Below are 21,029 nucleotides of genomic sequence, written 5' to 3'. Positions count from 1 at the left end.
GAGAGAAACTAGGGATGTCACGATGGAGGAATTTTCTCTGCAGTTAATGAAAGTGGCTTAACAGCGCGGCGTTCCCTAATACCACAACCTCTACAACACACGCACAGCAGCTGCAGATATCTACTCTGTTGTTGCTGTGCATCACAAGTCCTTTTTTTAACTCCCTCTGCCCCCTCTTTCTAATATTACAACAACAACAACAATAATGCTAATAATAATACCTTTTCCAGTTGAGATTGACTTCACTGAGAAGGAAAGTGAGTGGCCATTGCTCCTAAGGTAACCACTTTATATGAATATGTATGTTGGTGATTGTTAGTGAACGTGTCAGGATGAGGCTCTTATGAGTTAAATGAACTAAATGAGTGTTTGTCCAGTGGACTGATAGTCGCAATTAAAAATGTGTGTTGTCGAGAGCCAGAGCTCTAGGGTGCACCTAATGTGGCCAGAAGGCAACTCTCACACACACACACACACACACACACAAACAAACAACTGATTTGTCTGCCCCTCCTCAGACAGTGCTTGCAGCCTAAATCAAACTTCTACGAGCATCTCCGGTTGTATGTTCGCTAGATGGCGTTTGCTTGTTACCACCCTCTCTATAGGTAAACCGAGACACCGCACAGTATCAACATCATCTTCCTCCCTGTTTATTAGATAGGGAGTGAAGCGCCATCACTCTGATGGCTCTGACTGACAACATACTCGCTACCACAGACCACACTACACCACAGTATAGTATACTAGTATTCATTATAAATACATTTAGTCAGTAATAATTGGTTTAAGTCTGCCGTTTATTGTGTGTTTGTATGTCGCCCCTATGTTCACCATATAACTACTACAAAATGGTCAGGATTTTCTCTGTTGATCTAACCAGTGAAGTTATGTCACCATTTAATGTGTGTGTTTATGTACATTTACCGACACATCATTTAAATAAGTATGAATTTATATGGAAAGTGACAAAAAAGCAACTTTTACATTTGTGGTGCTGAAGGCACAACTTCTTTGCTGCTACATCGAAGTGAAACAGCTAGGCTCATCAGTGCACCAATGCAACATTTAGTCAACATTAGCCCTGAGCACAGTCGTAAACACAGCACAATACCAGAGAAACAGGAAGTGACAGGAGTCAAAGCCATGTGCAGTTGTGGCAGAAGATGTAATCCTCTGTGGTGGTCTCGATCCTGACGCCTTAGTTCTAACTAATTTATAATGACCTGTAATTCTTTCAGTTAATTATGTTTTGGACATTCACATGTAGTGTGTCTCGATTCTTGTTGAAGTAGAGGGGTAAAGTGAAGTTTAAAGGCTAACTGGACCTTCAAACTGAGGTTTTCCAGGGTCACTATTCAAACGGGGTTGTGAGAATAACTAGTGTGTATTCACTTTTTGCTGTTGGTCATTTTGTCGGTCCCGCCCACCACCCAGTGTTAATTAAGATTAAATGTGTGTGCCTTTTGCATATTTTCTGTTCGTAGTAAAGTTGACATTGGTCACCATGTTATGTAGCAAGGCTAATCCTAACGAAACCGGTTTGCAGTCTATTGTACGTACCAGAAACTGGTCCTCCAGTATTCTCAGGTGACGTGTCTCTGCAGACAAGAGAACAATCATGACAATAGTCCACGTGAGTGATATGTCAACAGCTGACAGCATGTTGAATCTCTGGGATTAACATGTTGTTTGCTTATGCAAAATCCTGATGACGTTTCATGTTCTTATAGCGGTGTCCCATTTCATATACATAACATTTTTTAACCACTACCTGTTGGGCAAGAGGTAGGGGAATGTTATTGGGAAATAAGAAAGGAGAAAGATGACGAGCAGCAAAAAACAGACAGTGTCAGAGTGGTGACCTACATGTTGGGGAATACGAGTAATTTGAGAGGCCACTTGGCAAATTGTCTCCTCACAAGGATTTCGAAGAAAAAATTCCAGCCAGTCCAAAACACTCTTAAGGAACCATTTACTCCACTTCTTTATAAAGGCCCAAGAGCTCGAGATGTCTTGTTGAATATTTAGCCAAATGCTTACACCCCTTTTCTGTCATTGACGGCAAAAGATTCGGAAGCTTAATTATACAGAACCTCTAATGATCAGAATGCATCTCACTCTCTATGATTGGGTGGACTTAACAAACTACTCCAACCTATATTGCTTGCACAATATAGAAATACGTTTCATACAGTGGATACCATCACAATATTGCAATAAATACTATTCCATGGACTGGTTTGGTCATGATATCATTACAACCCTTTGTAGGAAGCAAAATAAAGAAGTAGGTAGGACAGTGCTACTTGGAGTGTGGGGCTGCAGCGATTGTTTTATTAATTGATTGTTAATGAATTACTAAATTTGTTTGTATCCATCCATCCATTTTCTACCACTCCATCCTCAACAGGAGGGCCAGGGAATATGGGTTTCTTATTTCTCAACTTCTTACTCCATGTAACAAATAAATAAAACAGTACTTAATTAATCGGGAAAGTTATCAACAGATTAGTCGGCTATAAAATAACCGTATGGATGGGCGTGTTAGAATGGTCCTACTGCTTGTTGTTTGAGTGTAGGCGTCCATTGACTGAGGAACTTGTATGGCACGTTTACAGATAAGGCAGCCAGATGCTAATAGTTGCCGTAAGTTGTGTCATCTCAGCACTGAGCAACGTTTTGTTTCTTAAACCTGCTTATGTCGGGGAGAAAAAAAAAAAATAGAAAACCACATGCCGACAGAACACATGAACACTCGCAGCCTTAAAATAGACGCACACATACCACACACATGCGCATTTTCAGTCAAATGTTGGCCATGACGCTTAACTGGAACAGCTAGTCAATGTGAGAAATTTACAGAGAGCTGTTGTGGTGAAAGAGCAGCCCGGGCAGGCAGCTGAGGAAGCTGACTGAGGTAAAAAAAAAAAAAAAAGGCCGGAACAAGGAGGAAAAGAAAGCTCTCAGGAGGAATTTGAAGATTGTGTTTCACCGTTCCAATTTCTCAGTCATGAAGGGAGGGGTTAGCCTTTCATTTTTTTAGTATCTGTTGGGGATCATTTTACAGTGGGAGCCAGTAACGGAAGCTTCAATGTAACACGCATCTCAACACACACAGTGTCTGTTTGTGTTGACGGCAACGCTCACTCACACTCTCGCTCGCTCATTCCCTCACTCGCTCGCACTCGACTCGTGTTTACTCGAGCGTTCTCGGGGTGAGAGGAAGCAGCTGACCTCCTCTGGCAGAGAAGGGGTTAAGCGTCAAGAATGATTGAGGTGCTGGTCTCACGCATGCTGCTATGAGCACTGCTGCTGCAGATTTTCTCTTTTTCTTAACACTTTCCTTTGCTCTCGTGTCCTCTGAATTCTTATTTCTTTCCCCGTTCTGCTGTTTTAATACTCCCCTCCTCCTCTCTTTTTTGCCACTGAGACCCATTTCTCTTCAGTGACTTTTTAGTTTTGTAGACTTTTTAAAAAAATGTTAATTAATTTCATGATCAGGATTTCATCAGTGAAAATGTGAGAAATGGAGAGCCAGCGAGAAGCCATTCTCCTCCTCTGCACCCTGCATATCTCTACCTATCTACTTCTCCGTTCACCACTCACTCTTTATAACTAGGGCCCTATGAAATCCGTTTTATTTTTTTCCAAATTCCGTTTTATTTTTTTCCAAATTCCGTTTTTTCCGTTTTAATTTTTTAGAATTCCGTTTTTTCCGTTTTATTTATTTTTTATTCTGTTTTTTTTACCTTTTATACTTACTTTACCACCATAGAATGTGTGCTTTTTGTGTCAGTGAATAAAATGTCCACTGAAATGCAACTTTCTTCTTGAATCCACTGACTTCTCAATTGTTCAATTGCTTTCACTTAAGTTAAATCCTAATTAAGTAAATGCCAGTGAATCTTAAAACAAGCCATGCATAACATAAATAAAAAAGTGGTAGTGCCCCCTCATCTGGTGCAGACGGATTTCTGCGCACCGCCCCTGCGCTGTACTGTTCTCCCTCTCCTGCGCCATGCGCTTCTCCGTATCCGACTGGATCGTTTCTCTACACGCAATATTACCCCTACAACGCTGCAATTAAGGGAATAACAGATGCATCAGATGAGCTGATGTCTTTAGTTAACTGTTCAAAGAGAGAGAATGTTCTCTGGTGTGAAGTGAAAGTCGTGGGGAGTTCATAAGTTTCACTTTTGTGCAGAGACTTTCCAGCATTTAATAGGCGATGTTCCACAGTTTACTCGCCGTGTTTCGGCCGCCGAATTATCGGTGCATTCCTAAATATAAAATATTTATTGACAATAACAATATAACCGTAATAATGGCGTATTTGATGGTGTGACTTGAGTTTCAACCGGCACCTGGATAAGGGGACGCTCGCCGGTTACATGCGGGCGCAGCGCATTTGTTCCGCGGTTTAGAAAAAAAAAGTGTATATAAAGTAAATAAACAAGCAACACGCACTGGTGGAAACCCTGGCCGGGTGAGTGTTTGTGAGGAGATGCACGGGTGGTGCCACGAATGAGCGTTCCCCGGAACATTTCTCCAGACAAACGTTCCTTCTCCTCACGATGACAGCATTTCAGTCACATTATGTCAATTTCCGCGATATTCCGCGTTTAACATTAGATTCCGTTTTTATTGGCCAATTCCGCGATTCCGTCCGCGATTCCGTTAACACGGAAATCATAGGGCCCTATATAACCCTTCTCTCTCTCTCTCTCTCTCTCTCTGTTTACCTCTCTTTTTCATTGCTTCCTGGCTCCATCCCTTTTGTTTCTCTTTCGGTCCGTGTGCTGCGTTGTGTTAGTGTGCAAGGTGTAGTGGGGGCTGCTGGAAGCCGCCTGAGTAAGAAGGAAATGAACCCAATAAATCAAGCCCTTGTCCCTGTCTCCTCCCTGCCAGGACCTGGTGCCTACCCAGCTCTCTGCAGCTCTGTGCATTTACACCACTGTCCTGCAAAAAAAAAAACTCACCAATTTCACTGAATGTCACATTGTTTTTTTTTTTGTTTTTTTTAACCTTACTGGCTAAATAAAGGATTAGATGGTCGATTGTGGGTTGGGGGGGATGACATTGACCTTGGCTGTTAGAAAAGCCTTTTCATGGTTTGCAGATCATTACATCATTATCTTAAACATACAGATGAGTGTTTTTCCACTGATTCATTGCAGATTCCAAAGATGTGCTTGAGTAGAAGGTTTTCCTCTTGCCCTCGTTAATCTTTCAGCCTGCGAAATTCATTGCAAGTTGTGATAAAAGTTATGTGCAAGGGTATGTATGTCATGGAGCATTAGCTCTAATACAATTAAATGTTATGTCAATGCTGTTCCTGAATAACAGCTCCCAGTATTAAGGTGGTAGTAAGTAGTAAGGTACCACAGGCGAAGGAGTAGTTGTAAGTATATGAAATTAGGCTGACCTGAGCACTTATTTTAAATTAATTAATCAATTTGTGTTACCACTGGTTGTGATGTTGTGTATAAGAATTTGAACTCCTGTCTTGAAGCCTCCTGAGTCGTGAGTTGGCCGGTGCCGTGTTGAGGTTTTCCAAACAGTTTAGAGACATCACTTGCAAACAGGAAAACACACTGGTCCACTTATATCTGCCATATTAAATCATCTGTTTTACTGTCAATGGGAACTTAATTTGCAAAATTGATAACCCTATTGGAGAAGACCTTAAACTAGCAATTACTATAATTAACTCCTCAGGAAAATTGTTATTTGTGGCTGCTGGCTAAGTCTACATCCATTTTTTATACACATAAAACCAATAGCCCACAAACAACTCTTGATTCCTTATTGTCGTTGTTGTGCTACAGACAAGGCAGCATCAATACGACTGCCATCTGTGTCCAGATGAGCGTTTCATCTCGACATCAGAGGCAATCTGCATCCCACAGCTGAAAGTGTTTATCACATGACCATTCATGAAGCCTGGGTGTATGCACACTTAAAAAGAAAACAGATCGTCTATTCTGCAGTTGTTTGCTTAGTTGTAATGTAAAGCCAGCAGCCGAGCACTCTCAAATTTTACATCACAACAAAATTGCGGTGGCATTTCTTTGAAAACATATGAAAATATTGGGAAAATAAATTAAGAGAACGCTAAACTAATAAAATATTTATAAGTCAAGCATCTGGACTAAACGCATTACAAATGTGTGAAGATAAGTGCCTGGTGTTCAAATGGAAAACACAACATAGTTTATGTATGTAACAAAGCCATTTTTACTATGAGTGTTTTTCTCATAATAAACCATTATGGGGCAAAATAATTGCAGCAAATCACCTTGCTCATAGTATCCCAATATATCGCAGTATATTGTACGGCCACTCCTGTATCTGGATTTAATACACAGCCCTTTAACTAGTGTATCATCATTGCAGCATGCTGCAGAGAAACACCCATACTGCAACCAACTAATCAATTAACGTTCTCAATTATCTTGTTTTGTGATCAAAACCAAAGTATTCAGTTTCAATTACTTCTTTTATTTTTTTTTGCAGCGAAGAATAGACAGAAAAATCTGAGATTTTGTTTGTGGTAGATTGGATATAAATTTAGTAATGGAGTAATTGTTACAGCTCTACAGCCATGCAGTGTTTGTGGTCCATAGAAAAAGAGTGCTGTGTTTAAAAACCTGGACTTCTGTGATCAGATCACAGAAGCTTCTTCACGCCTGCTGCTAAACACCAGCCCAGATGTGATGCCATGAGAGTTGTTTTCGCTCAGTATTTCTCTTTGTCACTCTGCTGTAAAGGTGTGAATGTGAAAGCAGTCGTGCAGTGGGAGGCAGTGTTGTGTTCACATTGACTTGTCTCTCAGACGTGTAGCTTTTTTTACTTTTCTCCACCACTTCTCTCAGATATTTATTTGTAAATGTTGACCCTTTTTTTTCCTGATGAACATGATGTTTTGCACTTAGTGGGACTTGAGTGGTACTGAAAATGATGAGGTACATTTATAATTTGATCAGTTGTTAATGCAGTTCAAGATAAGCATGCTGCTTCTTCATCTTCCTGTTTCCAACAGGTGTTGTTTATCTTTATGACACTTGCTAAGAGTCTGTTTATCAGAGATGCATCGTTTTGGAACAAACTGACATTGTGATAGTGAGTCCTTCTTTGCTATTTGTGATTTATATATTGTAACAAGTTTAACTTATTGTAATATTGTCTTGAGAAGCGCTTTTCAGTAAAGTTCCTTTGAATTGTTTGGATTGATATCGTTTCAGAGACAGGTGGACTGTATTTAAACTGAACGTACTCTGTGTACACTTGATTACACACGTGTGTTCTTCATTGACCTCAGGTTGTTTGTTCAGAGATGCACCGTTGCAAGGTGCAGGTTGAGCAGCAGCAGTAGCTTGACGGTGTGCTTAAAATAAGATATTTGTATTATCAATTTATGATAATGATATTTAAGAGAGAGAGGGCAGAGTGAGGCACGGTGGGGAAATGAGAGACTGCACTGGTAAAGGACAGCAGCTGTGTGCCGCAGCGAGATAATGAGTGGAAGGAAGAATGAAGTCATCATGCAGTTATATTGTGTTTTTTTGCAATATGGGATTTTTCTTGTTGTCTTATTAGAATGTTGCCGGCATTATGGCGAACTATACGATGTGGCACCGTCCTCGTGTTTGTGTAAATATCGGAAGAACATGTACTTTTTGTAAATTAGAAGTGCAGGATTGGCCAGATGTGTAAATACATACAACCTTTATTTATACTCAAGATATCACTGAAGGGAGACTTTCATTTGCAGTGATATTGAGTAAATTAGTGAGAAACATAAATAAAAGCAATACCAACTTGGATAAACAAAGACATAAAGACTGTGCCGTATAGTGTTCAATGAGTCTGATGAGGTCCATCTATAAGCAGCTGGTTACTCTTGCCATCGGCATTTGCATTATAAATGCATAACTATTGAGTTTAATTACTCTTATCATAAAATCGTAATGCCACTCAAGGATATCATTACTGTTAAACAGAATTTGAAAAGGTCAATGTTTTGACTGTTTGTCTTAAATTACCACACACAAACACCGTTACAGCATTGTTTTTTGTTTCCTGGCATTTATTGCTCGTAAAATGGGTTTGTACACCAGGCTTGTCACACTTAAGGAATTTCCACTGCAATTACTGAGAGGAGCTTAACAGTGCAGTGTGCTGTCCCCCGTCTCCCTCTGTCCCACTTTCTAATATGTCCTCTTTCATTGTCACGATGTTTGACTTCATGGACATCTGAGAGGGAGAGCAAGTAGTCATCACTGCTAAGCTTAAAATCAAATAATGATAGAATATCAGTAGTAGTAGGAGTTAAAATATGAGCCATTTCCAAGAATTTCATAATAAAAATAAACAATGTAAGCAAAATGTCTTGTTTACTAGCCCCAGGGCCACACCTCCTCCCTTGACGTTGTATCTGTGTAAAGTGTGTGAATTGCGCTTGCACTGCTTCAGGGATGTGATTTTTCACGTTTATTCTTCACCCAAATCCAATTCGATTGCTCCAAAACTTCAGTGTTGCGCAGCCTTTTTGTTTATATGCACACACACCTCACTAAGTTTTGTTCTTGTGTTTGTTTTGAATCGTTTAAGATTAGTTCAGTACTTCCTGCACGACTGGAGCACAGGCTCCGTCTGCCGGTCACTGATCTAAAATATGGCGGAAGGTGTTGTGATTCAGCTCACGATCGGCGTGTTCACCAGACAGAGATTTTAGACATTGCCTTGCTGAATATTGGAGATTAACACAGGATTATTTTCAAGTCTGTTAACTGATCTACAGTTTGGCATTGTTCGGTTTGATTCTTGTGTCGGACGCCACGCTCATGACTCTTCCAGTGACATCATATTTTAGTATCGGCTCAGCTCGCTTGGAACCTCACCAGAGCACATACTAAAAAAAAAAAAAAAACAGGTATATAACTGTATAGTGGGAAAGCGCCAAATATCTTGTTATAGCAAGTCGACTCATTACTGGTCTTAAAAGGCCACACCACCTGTAAAGCTATCTGTGTGTTTGCATTTGTTTCTGTTTGAACTGGTGTGAATACGAGGTGACGTCTTGTGCAGTTGAGGCGGTGGCGTTATCCTCGTTTGACCTCCTCATGGCCTTGTTCCTACTGCAGTGTTTAATTTTTTTGGGTTACCGTGACAGCTCTATTGCACACACAACATTTATGTGAGCTGTAAAATACTGCAGCTTAGACTATAACATTTTTATGGTTAAAGTGGCAGCAGTACAAATTTGACTTTGGCTTCTATTTGTTGCAGCCGGCTCAAAAGTAAACAAAAATGACTTGTTCACTGTCAGATACCAGTATGCCAACACTTTGCTCGTGTTCAGGCATGAGAAACTTTAAAGTAGATTAGCCCCGGGGCCACACCTCCTCTGTTGGTGTTGTGTATGTGTCAAGTGTGTGAAGTGCACCTGCACTGCTTCAGGGTTGTTATTTTTCAGGATTATTTTTCACACAAATCCCATTTGATAGCTCTAAAACGTGTTAAGTGTTGCACAGCCTTTTTGTTTTCATGCACCCAAACCTCACTAAGTTTTTTTTTTTTCTTGTGTGCACTGGAGGTACTGTTCGGTTTCGTACACAGCTTTTTTTTCGGGACACATTAAAAGATTGATGAAGCCACGGAACTGAATGTGTCAGTTTTAGTAAGTGGGACAGTGGGACATGGCTGCAACTCCTCAACCAATATGAAACACAACTTTTGATCAGGCCGCTCAGGAGTCGGAAAAGAGGCACGAGCCCATAATGGCAGCCTCTAACATGACACAGTCACATAAATTATACAAGCTCACTCATCACAGTAGCTCTCTATTATCTAGAGCCTCTCTTCCATGGTGTCATTGTCGTTTCCAGTCTGCTGTTAGCTTGTTAATACACACTACAACAGTCGTCCGCTGTGGCAGGATAGACAAGGCCACTGTGTTGTTTTCATTTGTACAATGAAGCTGTTAAACTGACTGACAGTCTAAACTTGTGTCCCCGCCCCTCCCTCCCCTCTGCTCTTTCCCTCTGGCAGCCTGTGGCTGAACCCATCCCCATCTGCAGCTTCTGTTTGGGCACCAAGGAGCAGAATCGCGATAAGAAGCCCGAGGAGCTCATCTCCTGCGCCGACTGTGGCAATAGTGGTGAGTGGTAATTTGTAACTCTAGACTATAAAGACACACGAAGCTTCACTTTTTAACGTCACACACTTGATGTTGTCCTTTTGAAATTCCTTTATGCCTGTCTTTAAATGTCATTGCTGCTACATTCATAGCTCACTCTTCAAATGACATTTCTTTTATCCTTCGCTCTTGCTCTTAAAAATTCAGCTACTTTTAGTGGTTACATGTCAACAGTCATTTCCTCTGCCTTCATCATTTACTCTTCAGCTGATGTTTTTTTTTTTACAGTTGCTTTTCCTCCACCTTCACTTAGCACTTACTCTGCACTTACAGGTGCACAGGGGGGAAAAATCAAGCAACATTTATAGGTGAAGTTGCACATCATTTTCCATGACTTCACGGTACCTCCTCAACGTGGGCGTGGTCGTTGTAGCGCGACTGCACGAAACTGCTGTGACTGACGTTGTTTTATATGCGACACAAACTAGTGTCGGGCAAAGCAGTACTGAATCATTAATCAGTTCATTAAAAAGATTAGTTCAGTGCATCTGTCTGACACAGTCACTGAACTAAAATACAACGGAGCAGGTTGTGATTCAGCTCACGATTGTGATCACACCAGACGTCTCGGTTAAATATTAAGATTTTAGTCAAATCCTTGCTAATTGTTGGAGATTAATGCGTGTTTCCTGCATTTGTAAGTCTTTAACTGATCTACAGTTCGGTATTGTTCGGTTTGATTCCTGTCTCGGATGTCATGTAAAAACTGCAAACTGCATAAGTACCCATCGGTGGCATCTCAAAATGTTTAGTTTGTCTATTGTGGGCTAATGTAAAAACATGGTGCTCCTAAGAGCTGACCCAACCCCTGATAAAACGATGAAAGGCTCATTCTAGGTTATCAGAAAATAACAATTTATACAACCAAGTGCACTTCAAAATTCAGTATAATTATTCTATCTTCAATTTCTGCCGCATTAACTTGTCCCCTAAGTTTGACACCCTGGACCACTTAAACAGTGACACAAATAAATGTGTTGAATAATCATTGCATGTGAATCAATAAACCCTCACTATCGACCACACCACGATTCAGTGCTTAAACTGTAAGGGCAAAAAAAGATCTTTCAAAAGGAGGAGCCGTTGACTTGTATTTCTCCCCGTGAAAACGCCAGTGGTTCTAAATAACACGTGTGACGTGGCGCCAGGAATTATGGGAGAAACCAGGGCTTAATTTAGCTCGATTTTGACCGCTGAGCTGTTGTTTTTAATCATGTCTTTCAACAGTCCACACATCCACGCTGTTGAGGGCGGATTGGCTGCGAGTTGCAAAACTTGTCAGCCAACATAAAAATGATGTAGTGCGAACCAGGCTTAAATTAACACATGCACTTTTTTTTCTGGGCTTTTGCTTGAACGGAAACTTGAATCCTCTTTTAGATTTCACTTGTTTTGACCCATTTGGTCATTGCAGCTTACTATTTTTTTTTTTAGCAATAAGGACCCCCTGTTGTTCTCCATCTCATTAAATTCCCAGGATACTTTTCTTAAACTGTTATCTTTAAGAAATATGAAGACAATGATTGAACACACACTGGTCCTTGCCTATGCTTTGAGTAAAGCTGAGATATGATGGATTCTCTATAAAAATCTTTTTCTCCACCAAGAGTTGTAGAAATCTTGCCAAAGCCTGACATTGCTGAGTGAAAGCAGAGGACAGATTGTTCTTTCCTCACTGGGTTTCTTTCCCAGACAAGGCTGTCTTGTTTGCTCTTCCTCAAACAGAGCAAAAGCACAGCTCTGACAGATTGTCATTTATGTTTGAACACTCTCTTCGCAGCCAGGTTTGATTCAGTAAGGGTTTTAATTCCAAAAGGAGCTTTTTCCTCCCTCCTCCAATGATGCAAGTGGGTCACAGCTGTCAGTCAACAGTGGCATAAAGAAAAGGAGTGCGACATTAATGCACTCATTTGTATATGTCTGTCTCTGTACCTGCAGGCCACCCGTCCTGTCTCAAGTTCTCCCCAGAACTCACTACACGTGTCAAGGCTCTTTGGTGGCAGTGCATCGAATGCAAGACTTGCAGCAGCTGTCAGGATCAAGGGAAGAATGCGGTGAGTGGATGAGTGAATATGGCCGCCTGGCAGGCACACAGCATCTGTGAGCGATCTCTTTGCTGCTTAAGTGCCAGATAGAGATGCTGATGGTCATACTGTAACTGTGGCCGTGAGTTTGAGCTATTTTAAGTCAGACTCTGCACAATTCCAATCTGTTCCCATTTTGTTAAGGAATCCTTATCATTCAGATGCTTAATCATGAGATAAAATAAACAATATACTAATTGTAATGATGCACAGTGATACAAATCTGTGAGGAAGGTTGATAGAATTGAAACAAAGCCTTACATGCTTTGTACTTTTGTTAGTGTATTGTGTTTTTAGTCTTGTTTCACTGTGGTGATTTCATAAGAATGAGCTCTTACTCTCCCCCTATCCTATTTAAGTCCAAATTATTATTAATATTTTGCAGTTGTAGTATTATTGATGACGACATCACTGTGTCAAGAATTGCATCTTAAGGCTTTAATAATGATTGAAATGTGTGTTTGTGCATTCCAGGACAACATGTTGTTTTGCGACTCCTGTGATCGGGGTTTCCACATGGAGTGCTGCGATCCTCCCCTCACGCGAATGCCGAAAGGTAAATGAACAGGACTGGTCCTTTAACTAATAACCCACCCGATGTGTTTTCTTTTGTATGTGATTGGTGAACTTAAAAAAAAAAACTAAACAAAACTAATTTCTGCGGACATTTTAGTTGCCTACATCGGAAAAGCGCTTAAGATTCATCCCAGGCTGTGTTAGCATTTGCACTAAAGCCTGTCCTGTCTGAATCTATCTAATTTTTTTTCCTCTCTTTCCTCTCAAAGGCATGTGGATTTGTCAAATCTGCCAACCCAGGAAAAAGGGAAAGACGCTTTTACATGAAAAGGCAGCACAAATCAAACGGCGCTACAGCGCACCACTGGGGCGGCCTAAAAACAGGTAAAAAACTGTCTTAAGCTTATGGTTTTTTGTATTCACTGTCAGCCTAATAGAGAAATGCAGATATATGGCATGCTTCTAAGGTTTCAGCTGTGTTTTCCTTTGATATCAGTTTCTTCTATTTATTTATCCATCATTAAAACATAGTGATGTATTTAAGGGTTGCAGAGTCCTCTTGTTTGGGGTCCATGGGCCTTTCTGTGTGCAGTTTGCCACAGTCCACAGACACGCAGATAGAGGTTAGGATAATTGGAGACTCTAAAATGACTGGAGGTGTGAGTGTGAACGGTTGTTAGATCTGTGACTGGTGACCAGTCAAGGTTAATCCTTCCTCTCTCAGTCAGCTGGGATTGGCAGCTGATTTTCCCCACAAAGAATAAGATTTAAAGATGAGATTACAGTAGCCTGTCTTGGTTTTTTATCTCTGCCACAGTTTTACACTTGTCAATTGAAAGATTGGTAGATATAGTAAAACTATAGTAAATACACGGAATACAATACACAGTCCACTCAACACAGTGTCCATTATTACCTTGTGTTGACCATGTCAAGGAAAGGAGAGCAGGAAGAGAATGTCTTAGATTGGATGTTTCAGAGGTACAATAGCAGATGGGTACAGAAAACAAAATCTGTACCCATTGGTAATGTATTTGTGGAAGCTATAGCTTCATATTTATGGAAGATTGGTTTGTTGTTTCACACTCTTGTCGCTGTGCCAGTAGCGTTCTCTTCTCTCTTACACATGCAGTGATCTATTGATCATAGTCAGGATGGCCGTCTCCTGCACCGTGAGACATCCCCTTAGCATTGGCGGGGTCATTTTACAAACCCATACAGTTTTTACCTTCCTCAGTGGCCTAACAGAACTCATTAGTTTCTACTTTGGCAACAGGCACGCAGTTCTCAGCAGGCAGACAGACCTTGGTATAACACATGCCCCCTGCTCTCTCTGTGTAGCTGAGACTGTGATGCCACAGTAAATAATCCTCATTGACCTGAACGCCTCTACTGCCACAGATTGAATCCAATTGTATACAACACTGTGAATGTACTCGGCTTTACCACACTCATGTCTTTCTCCACAGACCCGGGCGGCCTTTCAAGAAGCTTGGCAGGCGTGGTCGACGGAAGCGCTCGGCCTCGGCAAACTCCTCCTCCAGCTCCTCCTGTGAGGGTTACCCTGGTGACGACCGGCTGCTTTTTTCGATGCGGGAGGATGATGACATGTCACAGAGCGGCCTTCGCTTCAACAACAAGACCAAGGGCCTCATCGATGCCCTCACAAAGTTCTTCACGCCGTCACCCGAGGGCCGCAAAGCACGGCAGGAAGTGGTGGACTACTCGCAGCAGTGCCGCATCCGTAAGAAATCTGGTCGCCAGGGAGAAGGAGATGACAGGGGGGGTACGTTCACTGAAAGAGGCATTTAGCTAAAGTTTGGAACAGCACATTGACAAAATTAACGTGTTACTAAAGTCATTGCATAAAAGCAACAATAAATCCTTTTGTAATACTTTTGTCAGAGTCTGTGCTTTGGGTCTCTTTGTCCCATTTAAAGTCTAATAGAATATCCAGCCCTTTTTGTTAGCAAAAAAAACAGTGACATGACATTTTCTGCACATGGAAATTGTTGCTGATATAAACAACAAATTGCTGTGTAACCTGAAGCAACCACCTGAAGTTCTGTCTTCACTTTGAATTGATGGAAAACACAACAACAACAGCAGTAGTGCTGCTGAGCAATTAATCATTTTCACATTAAAATTACAATTTCAGATAGTCCAGTTGACAAATCACAAAGGCTGAAATGCATTAGTTTACTTTCTGTGGGAGGAACAACATGACATGACAAATATCTTGGCACTCTATTGAACAATCTTCTTGCTAGTTTCGCGTTAACGGCAGCTCTGTTTTTTTTTTTTCAATCCTCAGACAATCAGGAAGGCAGTGACTGGCGTGAAGAGGATGAAAAACTGCCTGGCCATGAGAACCTGACAGAAAAAGACATTGAACTCTTCAGACATATCCAAGAGGTGGCATTGCAGGTAACCTGACAAAAAGATAAAATATTACATGTCTTACAAATGTGGTGAATGGACATGTGTGGATATGTGACAATGGGATGATTGGAGGTGAATAGGAACCAATTATTCACATGGGAAAGCACCAGCTGGGGAACCTGGGCGATGCCTGGCAGACGATGACTGAAGCTGCCAGGCTGCAGTCAGTGGCTGTGATATTGTGTGGATGTACTATGTGCGGAGAAGGTGATTCTAGCGGTGAAGTGTACAGTAGCTGGAAGTGTAAGAGATGGCTCAGATCAGTGCTGTTGTGGGTGGATAAGTCAATGAGCTGTGAGAGGCCGTTGTATTTCACCTCTGAAACAAATTAATTTGCCACGGAACAGCTGCCAGGTATAGCGTGTATATTAAAATCATCCATTACCATAGGTGCAGTGCACGTAAGGCAGACCTGGCTGATCATTGTGGGAGTCTTGAGAGGTTGAAAGATTTGGTTTTAAATGACCGGTAATTGTGAGTAACACTGGGTGACTGAAGGACAGCAGTTTAAACATGAGGGCATGTAAGTATAGTGTTGTTATTGGAATTTTACTCCAATTTCACATTGTACTTGTAATATAAATCCTACTTCCTGTTTTGGCGCTTGCATAATCAATTACTGTATCATACCCAGTAGATTAGAATGTATAAGGCTGCTGTGAAGTCTTAGTTTGAGACATAAAGTTAGCATTGGTGTTAAAACATCTTATATTTCATGGTGTGATTACCGATCAGGGCGTCTGCTCTGGCTGGTCTAGCCAAACGTGGCAGAGAGGAATCATAAGTTAGCCACATTAGTGGCCTGTTTCAAGGTGTCACTGCAGCAGTAGATTGACCGGCGAGTGTGTGTTTGGCCACGGCCGTCGAAGTCCTATTAAAACACCATCGCAGATCCGGACTGGAACATCCACACCAGTGTTTAAGTGTTTGATGCAGGCAGAGCACTAAGAATTAATGGTGTGTAAAAAGGGCTGATGTGATTATTGAGGCTGAGTAACAGTGGAGACAAGTACATGATGTTCATAGAAGGCAGGCCGAGATGTCCACAACTGTCTGTTTACATTCTTCAATCATGCATTTTTGACAATTTCACTAGATACAGACATTCCATGGATCAGAAATTGAGGAGAAAGTGTTGCTTTTGGCTCTTTGCCTGTATGGAGCTTCATCGATTTTCCTACCTGTCAGACTGATGTGTGAGATCTTAAACCACTAATGCCCAATCTGCCTGATGAATTAACAGCTAATCTCTCCTGTAGTAAACCTGCAAGTGACCTTCCCTGCCTCCTTCTCACTTTCTTCCTTCCATCTTCACCCAAACAGAAAGTCGGGGTGACGGGTCCGCCAGACCCACAGATGCGATGTCCGTCGGTCATCGAATTTGGCAAGTTTGAAATCCAGACGTGGTATTCATCTCCGTACCCACAGGAGTACAGCAGGTAAGCTAATGCACCGTAATAAAGCCCACCAACGTTAATGTAGTTAAGCTCGCAGTCGGCTCGTAGCCACAGAACTTAACACCAGTTTAATGGAGCTCAGTTATATGGTTGTTTACAGTATCACTTAGGTTGGTGCTCAGCTTCTGCCACAGAGCCAAATGGATTTTCTTAAGCTTTTCTTTTGACAATTCTTGTCAAGTCTTCTATGTGAAAACGGTAAAAGATACAAAATACAGGGAGTGAACGATGCCCTGCAGATCATATAGAATATGAATTATTACTTATATTATTAACTTGTCTGTTGATTGTTCTTTCAAGTTAATCATTCAGTCGTTTGCTCTGTAGAATTTCAGAAGTAAAATGCACAATTCATTTATGCCTGATGCGTTTTTGCCTGGGCGACTGTCCAGACCTCACACATGTTCAATAAAACTTTTATAGACATCACCCAATATTTATATCTGAAAAGCTGCAACCAAAGAAACTGGAACTGATAAAGAATGAATCTTTTGGTAAACTAGTTGTGGAGACCTGATCTGGTGATTCACTTTACACACTTTACGTCCTTATTTTAGCTGAAGCTGTGAATTTTTCCAGCCTTGCCTTAATCATCGTCTTCCTTCCATTTCAAGACTACCCAAGCTCTACTTGTGTGAGTTCTGCCTGCGCTACATGAAGAGTCGCAGCATCCTCTACCAGCACATGAAGAAATGCAACTGGTTCCACCCTCCTGCCAACGAGATTTACAGGAAGGACGAAGTCTCTGTATTTGAGGTGAGGAACTGTTCAGAGAGATGAACAGAATGAGTAACAATGGCAAAAACACATGCACGTATACTTGCAGTTCGACCAGAGGCAGACTCGAGTTGACCTAGGCTCACTCTGAAATAATAAAAGAAGCCTTTTACTGAAGAATAAGACAATAGCAACTAAAATATGGTGACATTCGGACTGTTACATTGTTTTGGACTGATAGCGAGACTGAATTTATGCTTATTTTATCAGCTTAAATGATTGGATGTTTTTCAGTTAATGGATGGTAGGATTGACGTGGACACCAGTTCTTCTAAATGGTGTAGTTGAGCTACAACCACAGCCATGCGCTCAACTGTGCATGGAAACATAAGTGTCACTACTTCAATGACGCCTCCCAGTGTTGTTCGTCTCAGGAATGAGATCGACTTCAATGGAAGTTAACTGTCTGGACGACGTGACGGGATAGCAAGAGGATCTTGATGTGAACGCCGGAGATGCTTCTTAATATCATGTGTAAATACATGCAGTGAAGCGCCATTCGATCACGGGAAAATGCATCCTAATGCCAGGTGTAAAGGGGGCCATAGATCATCAGAGTTTAAAGATATGCATGGCACTTGCCAACCTCCTTATAAAAATACACTGTTTATTAGTCAAACGCCTAGTGATCTTTAATTGGCATCCCCTACCTACCACAGTTGGAAGGATTAGAATAATTCATAATTACTCATTTCCACTTAAGCTCTTCCTCTGGGACTCATAATGTGGACTGTAGCCTGCCGGCCATGGCTTCTGCAGCTCCTGTGTCTCTGCTCTGCAGTCCATCTTGGCTCCGAGGCGAGCAGAAATGACTGGCGAGCTGCCAATCTGAACCTCCCTGCTCTTTCTCTTTGTAGCTCTTTGTTTCTCTCCCCTGCCCTATCTATCTGTCAGGCTCTCCAGAGACTCGGCTGAGATCATTGCTTGACACTAACGTCTTTACCATTCACTTTCACTTCTGCTCCTCGGATCTCAAACAGAGGATTAAAGATGTGCTTAGGACCATTTCTCTGTGTATGTGTTGCACTCATGTGTTTCCTCATTAATCTCACAACAGGTGGATGGGAATGTGAGCACAATCTACTGTCAGAACCTGTGTCTACTGGCCAAATTGTTCCTGGACCATAAGACACTGTACTATGACGTGGAGCCTTTCCTTTTCTATGTCCTGACCCAGAACGACGGCAAAGGGTGTCACCTCGTCGGCTACTTTTCAAAGGTATGTGTGTGACGCTCCCGGTATCAATTCTGTGCTGTCAAGCAATTTCACTATTGTAAGTCAAGTGTCCACTCCACTAAGCTTCTGTATTTGAATCATCCTGCAAAAGCGTACCGGAAATAACTAAAGGAACCAAAAAAAAAATGTACTGACATCATCCCACACTGACACATTTCTCCAACACACTCATGCCCGTGTGTCCCAGATAAACACTGACTGCTGTGAATGCTGCTCCTCTGCTCAGTTTGCAGTTGCAGGTGTTCTAATTAAAATGCCACCACACTGCCAAAATACTGCAGTTATTGAACGGATACAAGACCATCTCTGCTGCACACTCACACAGCTCTTTGTATTGTGACTCAATGTTCTCTTTCCTAATGCTGTGGTGTGCCCGTGTCTTTGCCTCTTTTCCAGGAGAAACACTGTCAACAGAAATACAACGTATCATGCATCATGATTCTTCCACAATACCAGCGCAAGGGCTATGGACGCTTTCTCATCGACTTCAGTAAGGGCATCAGGCTTAAACAAAGCACTGGCGACAACTGAAACTCAGAAAACAAAGAAATAGTCTTGTATACAACATTGAATATTGTGTCTTTCCTTGGTTGTCTGCAGGCTACTTACTGTCGAAGCACGAGGGCCAGCCAGGGTCTCCAGAGAAGCCTTTGTCGGACCTGGGTCGGCTATCCTACATGGCCTACTGGCGCAGTGTGGTGCTGGAATGTCTCCACGAGGTCCGCGATCAAAAGCTCTCCATACGACAGCTCAGCAAACAGACGGGGATCTGCCCGCAGGACATCACCACCACACTGCACAGCCTCAACATGCTGGAGCAGCGAGGAGACAGGTCAGAGACAGGACACTCATTATCCCGCAAATGACCTCGTTCAGACCTGGTATTATTAGCATTAGCCCTGAGAGTTGACATCTGTGAAGCTTCATCCACACTACTTACACTACGCATCCAGACAAGCTTTTCGTCTCCGCATTAGAAGTCATCTGCAGCCATACATGAAAACATATAGCATGTGATCATTTAGGCAGACATTGGGCATGTACATGTTGGTGTAAACAGGAAATCGATTTTCTCCTCTGCAGTTGTTTGTTTAGTTTCAGAAATGACTACCAACGAGAAATGTCAACGATGAATAGTAAGCGTAGGCACTTCTTTTGTTAGACTGTCGGCGAGCTAAAACAGAAATTAAATGTTAGCAGAGCTTTTCAGTCGCAGCTGTCGCAACCAATTAGGGAGTGAATGCAGGTAACTGCGTCATTGTTTCCAAAGGTCCCAGTTTCTGCCGGTCCAGTCTGAAATGCAGCCCTTGAGTATTCAAATGAAAACAAAGCCAGCAGCATTTTTAACCTTCTGTTTTGGCAGCTCTAAAACACTGGGGTAGTGTGGACAGGAGGCGCATCCAGATCAGAAATTAAAGCAGAGTAGAAGCCTGAGTACGTCTGTTTATAGCTGGCATTAAAATGCACCTGGAATGTGTCTCCTGTGTCCGCTTGTGATTTCTATTACCCCCACACATGTAGGTACACACAGACATCATTTCTGTTCACAAAGATGTTTTTAAATATTTAGACAAGGCTCCAAACAAACTTTTTGCATTGGTTGCACTGGTGCGCCTAACTTTTTTATTTAGCTCTTAAATCTAGGTGCAACAAAATGTTTCAACGTCTTGCCTTCAGCGCCACAATTTGAAGGGTTGCCCTTTTGTAATTTTCCATATACATTTGTATTTATTTAAATTATTTCCAACAAGAATAAACTTTATATGACACACAAATATGCCATGTGGTAAACTGTAGTGAGTGACGATTAAGGCTTTTATTCTTAATAAAACGCTTTGTTGTAACGGCGGCTGACTTCCTGTTCCGCTTGTCGAGCTGGCAAACAGTATTGCTAAATATAGTGACAAAGTTGCTAAGTTACCGAGTATTCAGATCACTTTAACTCTTTCAAAAAAAGCGACCAACGACAAATCTAGCATCCTTTTCTGATGTTGTTAGACACTTTTGGAGACTCTGAAGTGAAAGCATGTATCGTTCTAAAGAACAATGTTCAGAAGATTGTAGTTCTGAACATATTTAGGGTGTTTGTACTCACTTTTTTTTATCAATTCCTCTCCTACAGCGTCCATTACAATTACATACACATTGTCAATTATGCAAATTGGGTAATGGCGTGACACTGATGCACTTTTAAGTATTCAGTTTATAGGACATTACACCATTTAACTAAATACAATTACCAATGCAACGGGGTGTTTCAGCCTGTCACTGTACTGTGACATTGATGCTTTGTTTAGAAACACATACACTCG

At 41.6% G+C, this 21,029-nt stretch overlaps 1 protein-coding gene across 1 annotated transcript in view; it reads left to right on the top strand.

The window, feature by feature from the left end:
- Window positions 1-21,029, top strand: part of kat6a (K(lysine) acetyltransferase 6A) — a 36,890-nt gene that overhangs the window by 7,815 nt on the left and 8,046 nt on the right. Inside the window, exons 2-12 of the mRNA XM_083903243.1 lie at window positions 10,057-10,165; window positions 12,143-12,258; window positions 12,763-12,844; window positions 13,074-13,188; window positions 14,274-14,590; window positions 15,119-15,231; window positions 16,570-16,685; window positions 17,318-17,459; window positions 18,538-18,699; window positions 19,114-19,207; window positions 19,318-19,549. Of these exons, the coding sequence (XP_083759369.1) occupies window positions 10,057-10,165; window positions 12,143-12,258; window positions 12,763-12,844; window positions 13,074-13,188; window positions 14,274-14,590; window positions 15,119-15,231; window positions 16,570-16,685; window positions 17,318-17,459; window positions 18,538-18,699; window positions 19,114-19,207; window positions 19,318-19,549 (1,598 nt within the window). The remainder of the gene's footprint in view (window positions 1-10,056; window positions 10,166-12,142; window positions 12,259-12,762; window positions 12,845-13,073; window positions 13,189-14,273; window positions 14,591-15,118; window positions 15,232-16,569; window positions 16,686-17,317; window positions 17,460-18,537; window positions 18,700-19,113; window positions 19,208-19,317; window positions 19,550-21,029) is intronic.

The sequence above is a fragment of the Microchirus variegatus genome (genome assembly GCF_963457635.1).
Source record: "Microchirus variegatus genome assembly, chromosome: 16".
NCBI lineage: Eukaryota > Metazoa > Chordata > Actinopteri > Pleuronectiformes > Soleidae > Microchirus > Microchirus variegatus.
This window is presented reverse-complemented; position numbering and strand designations above follow the sequence as displayed.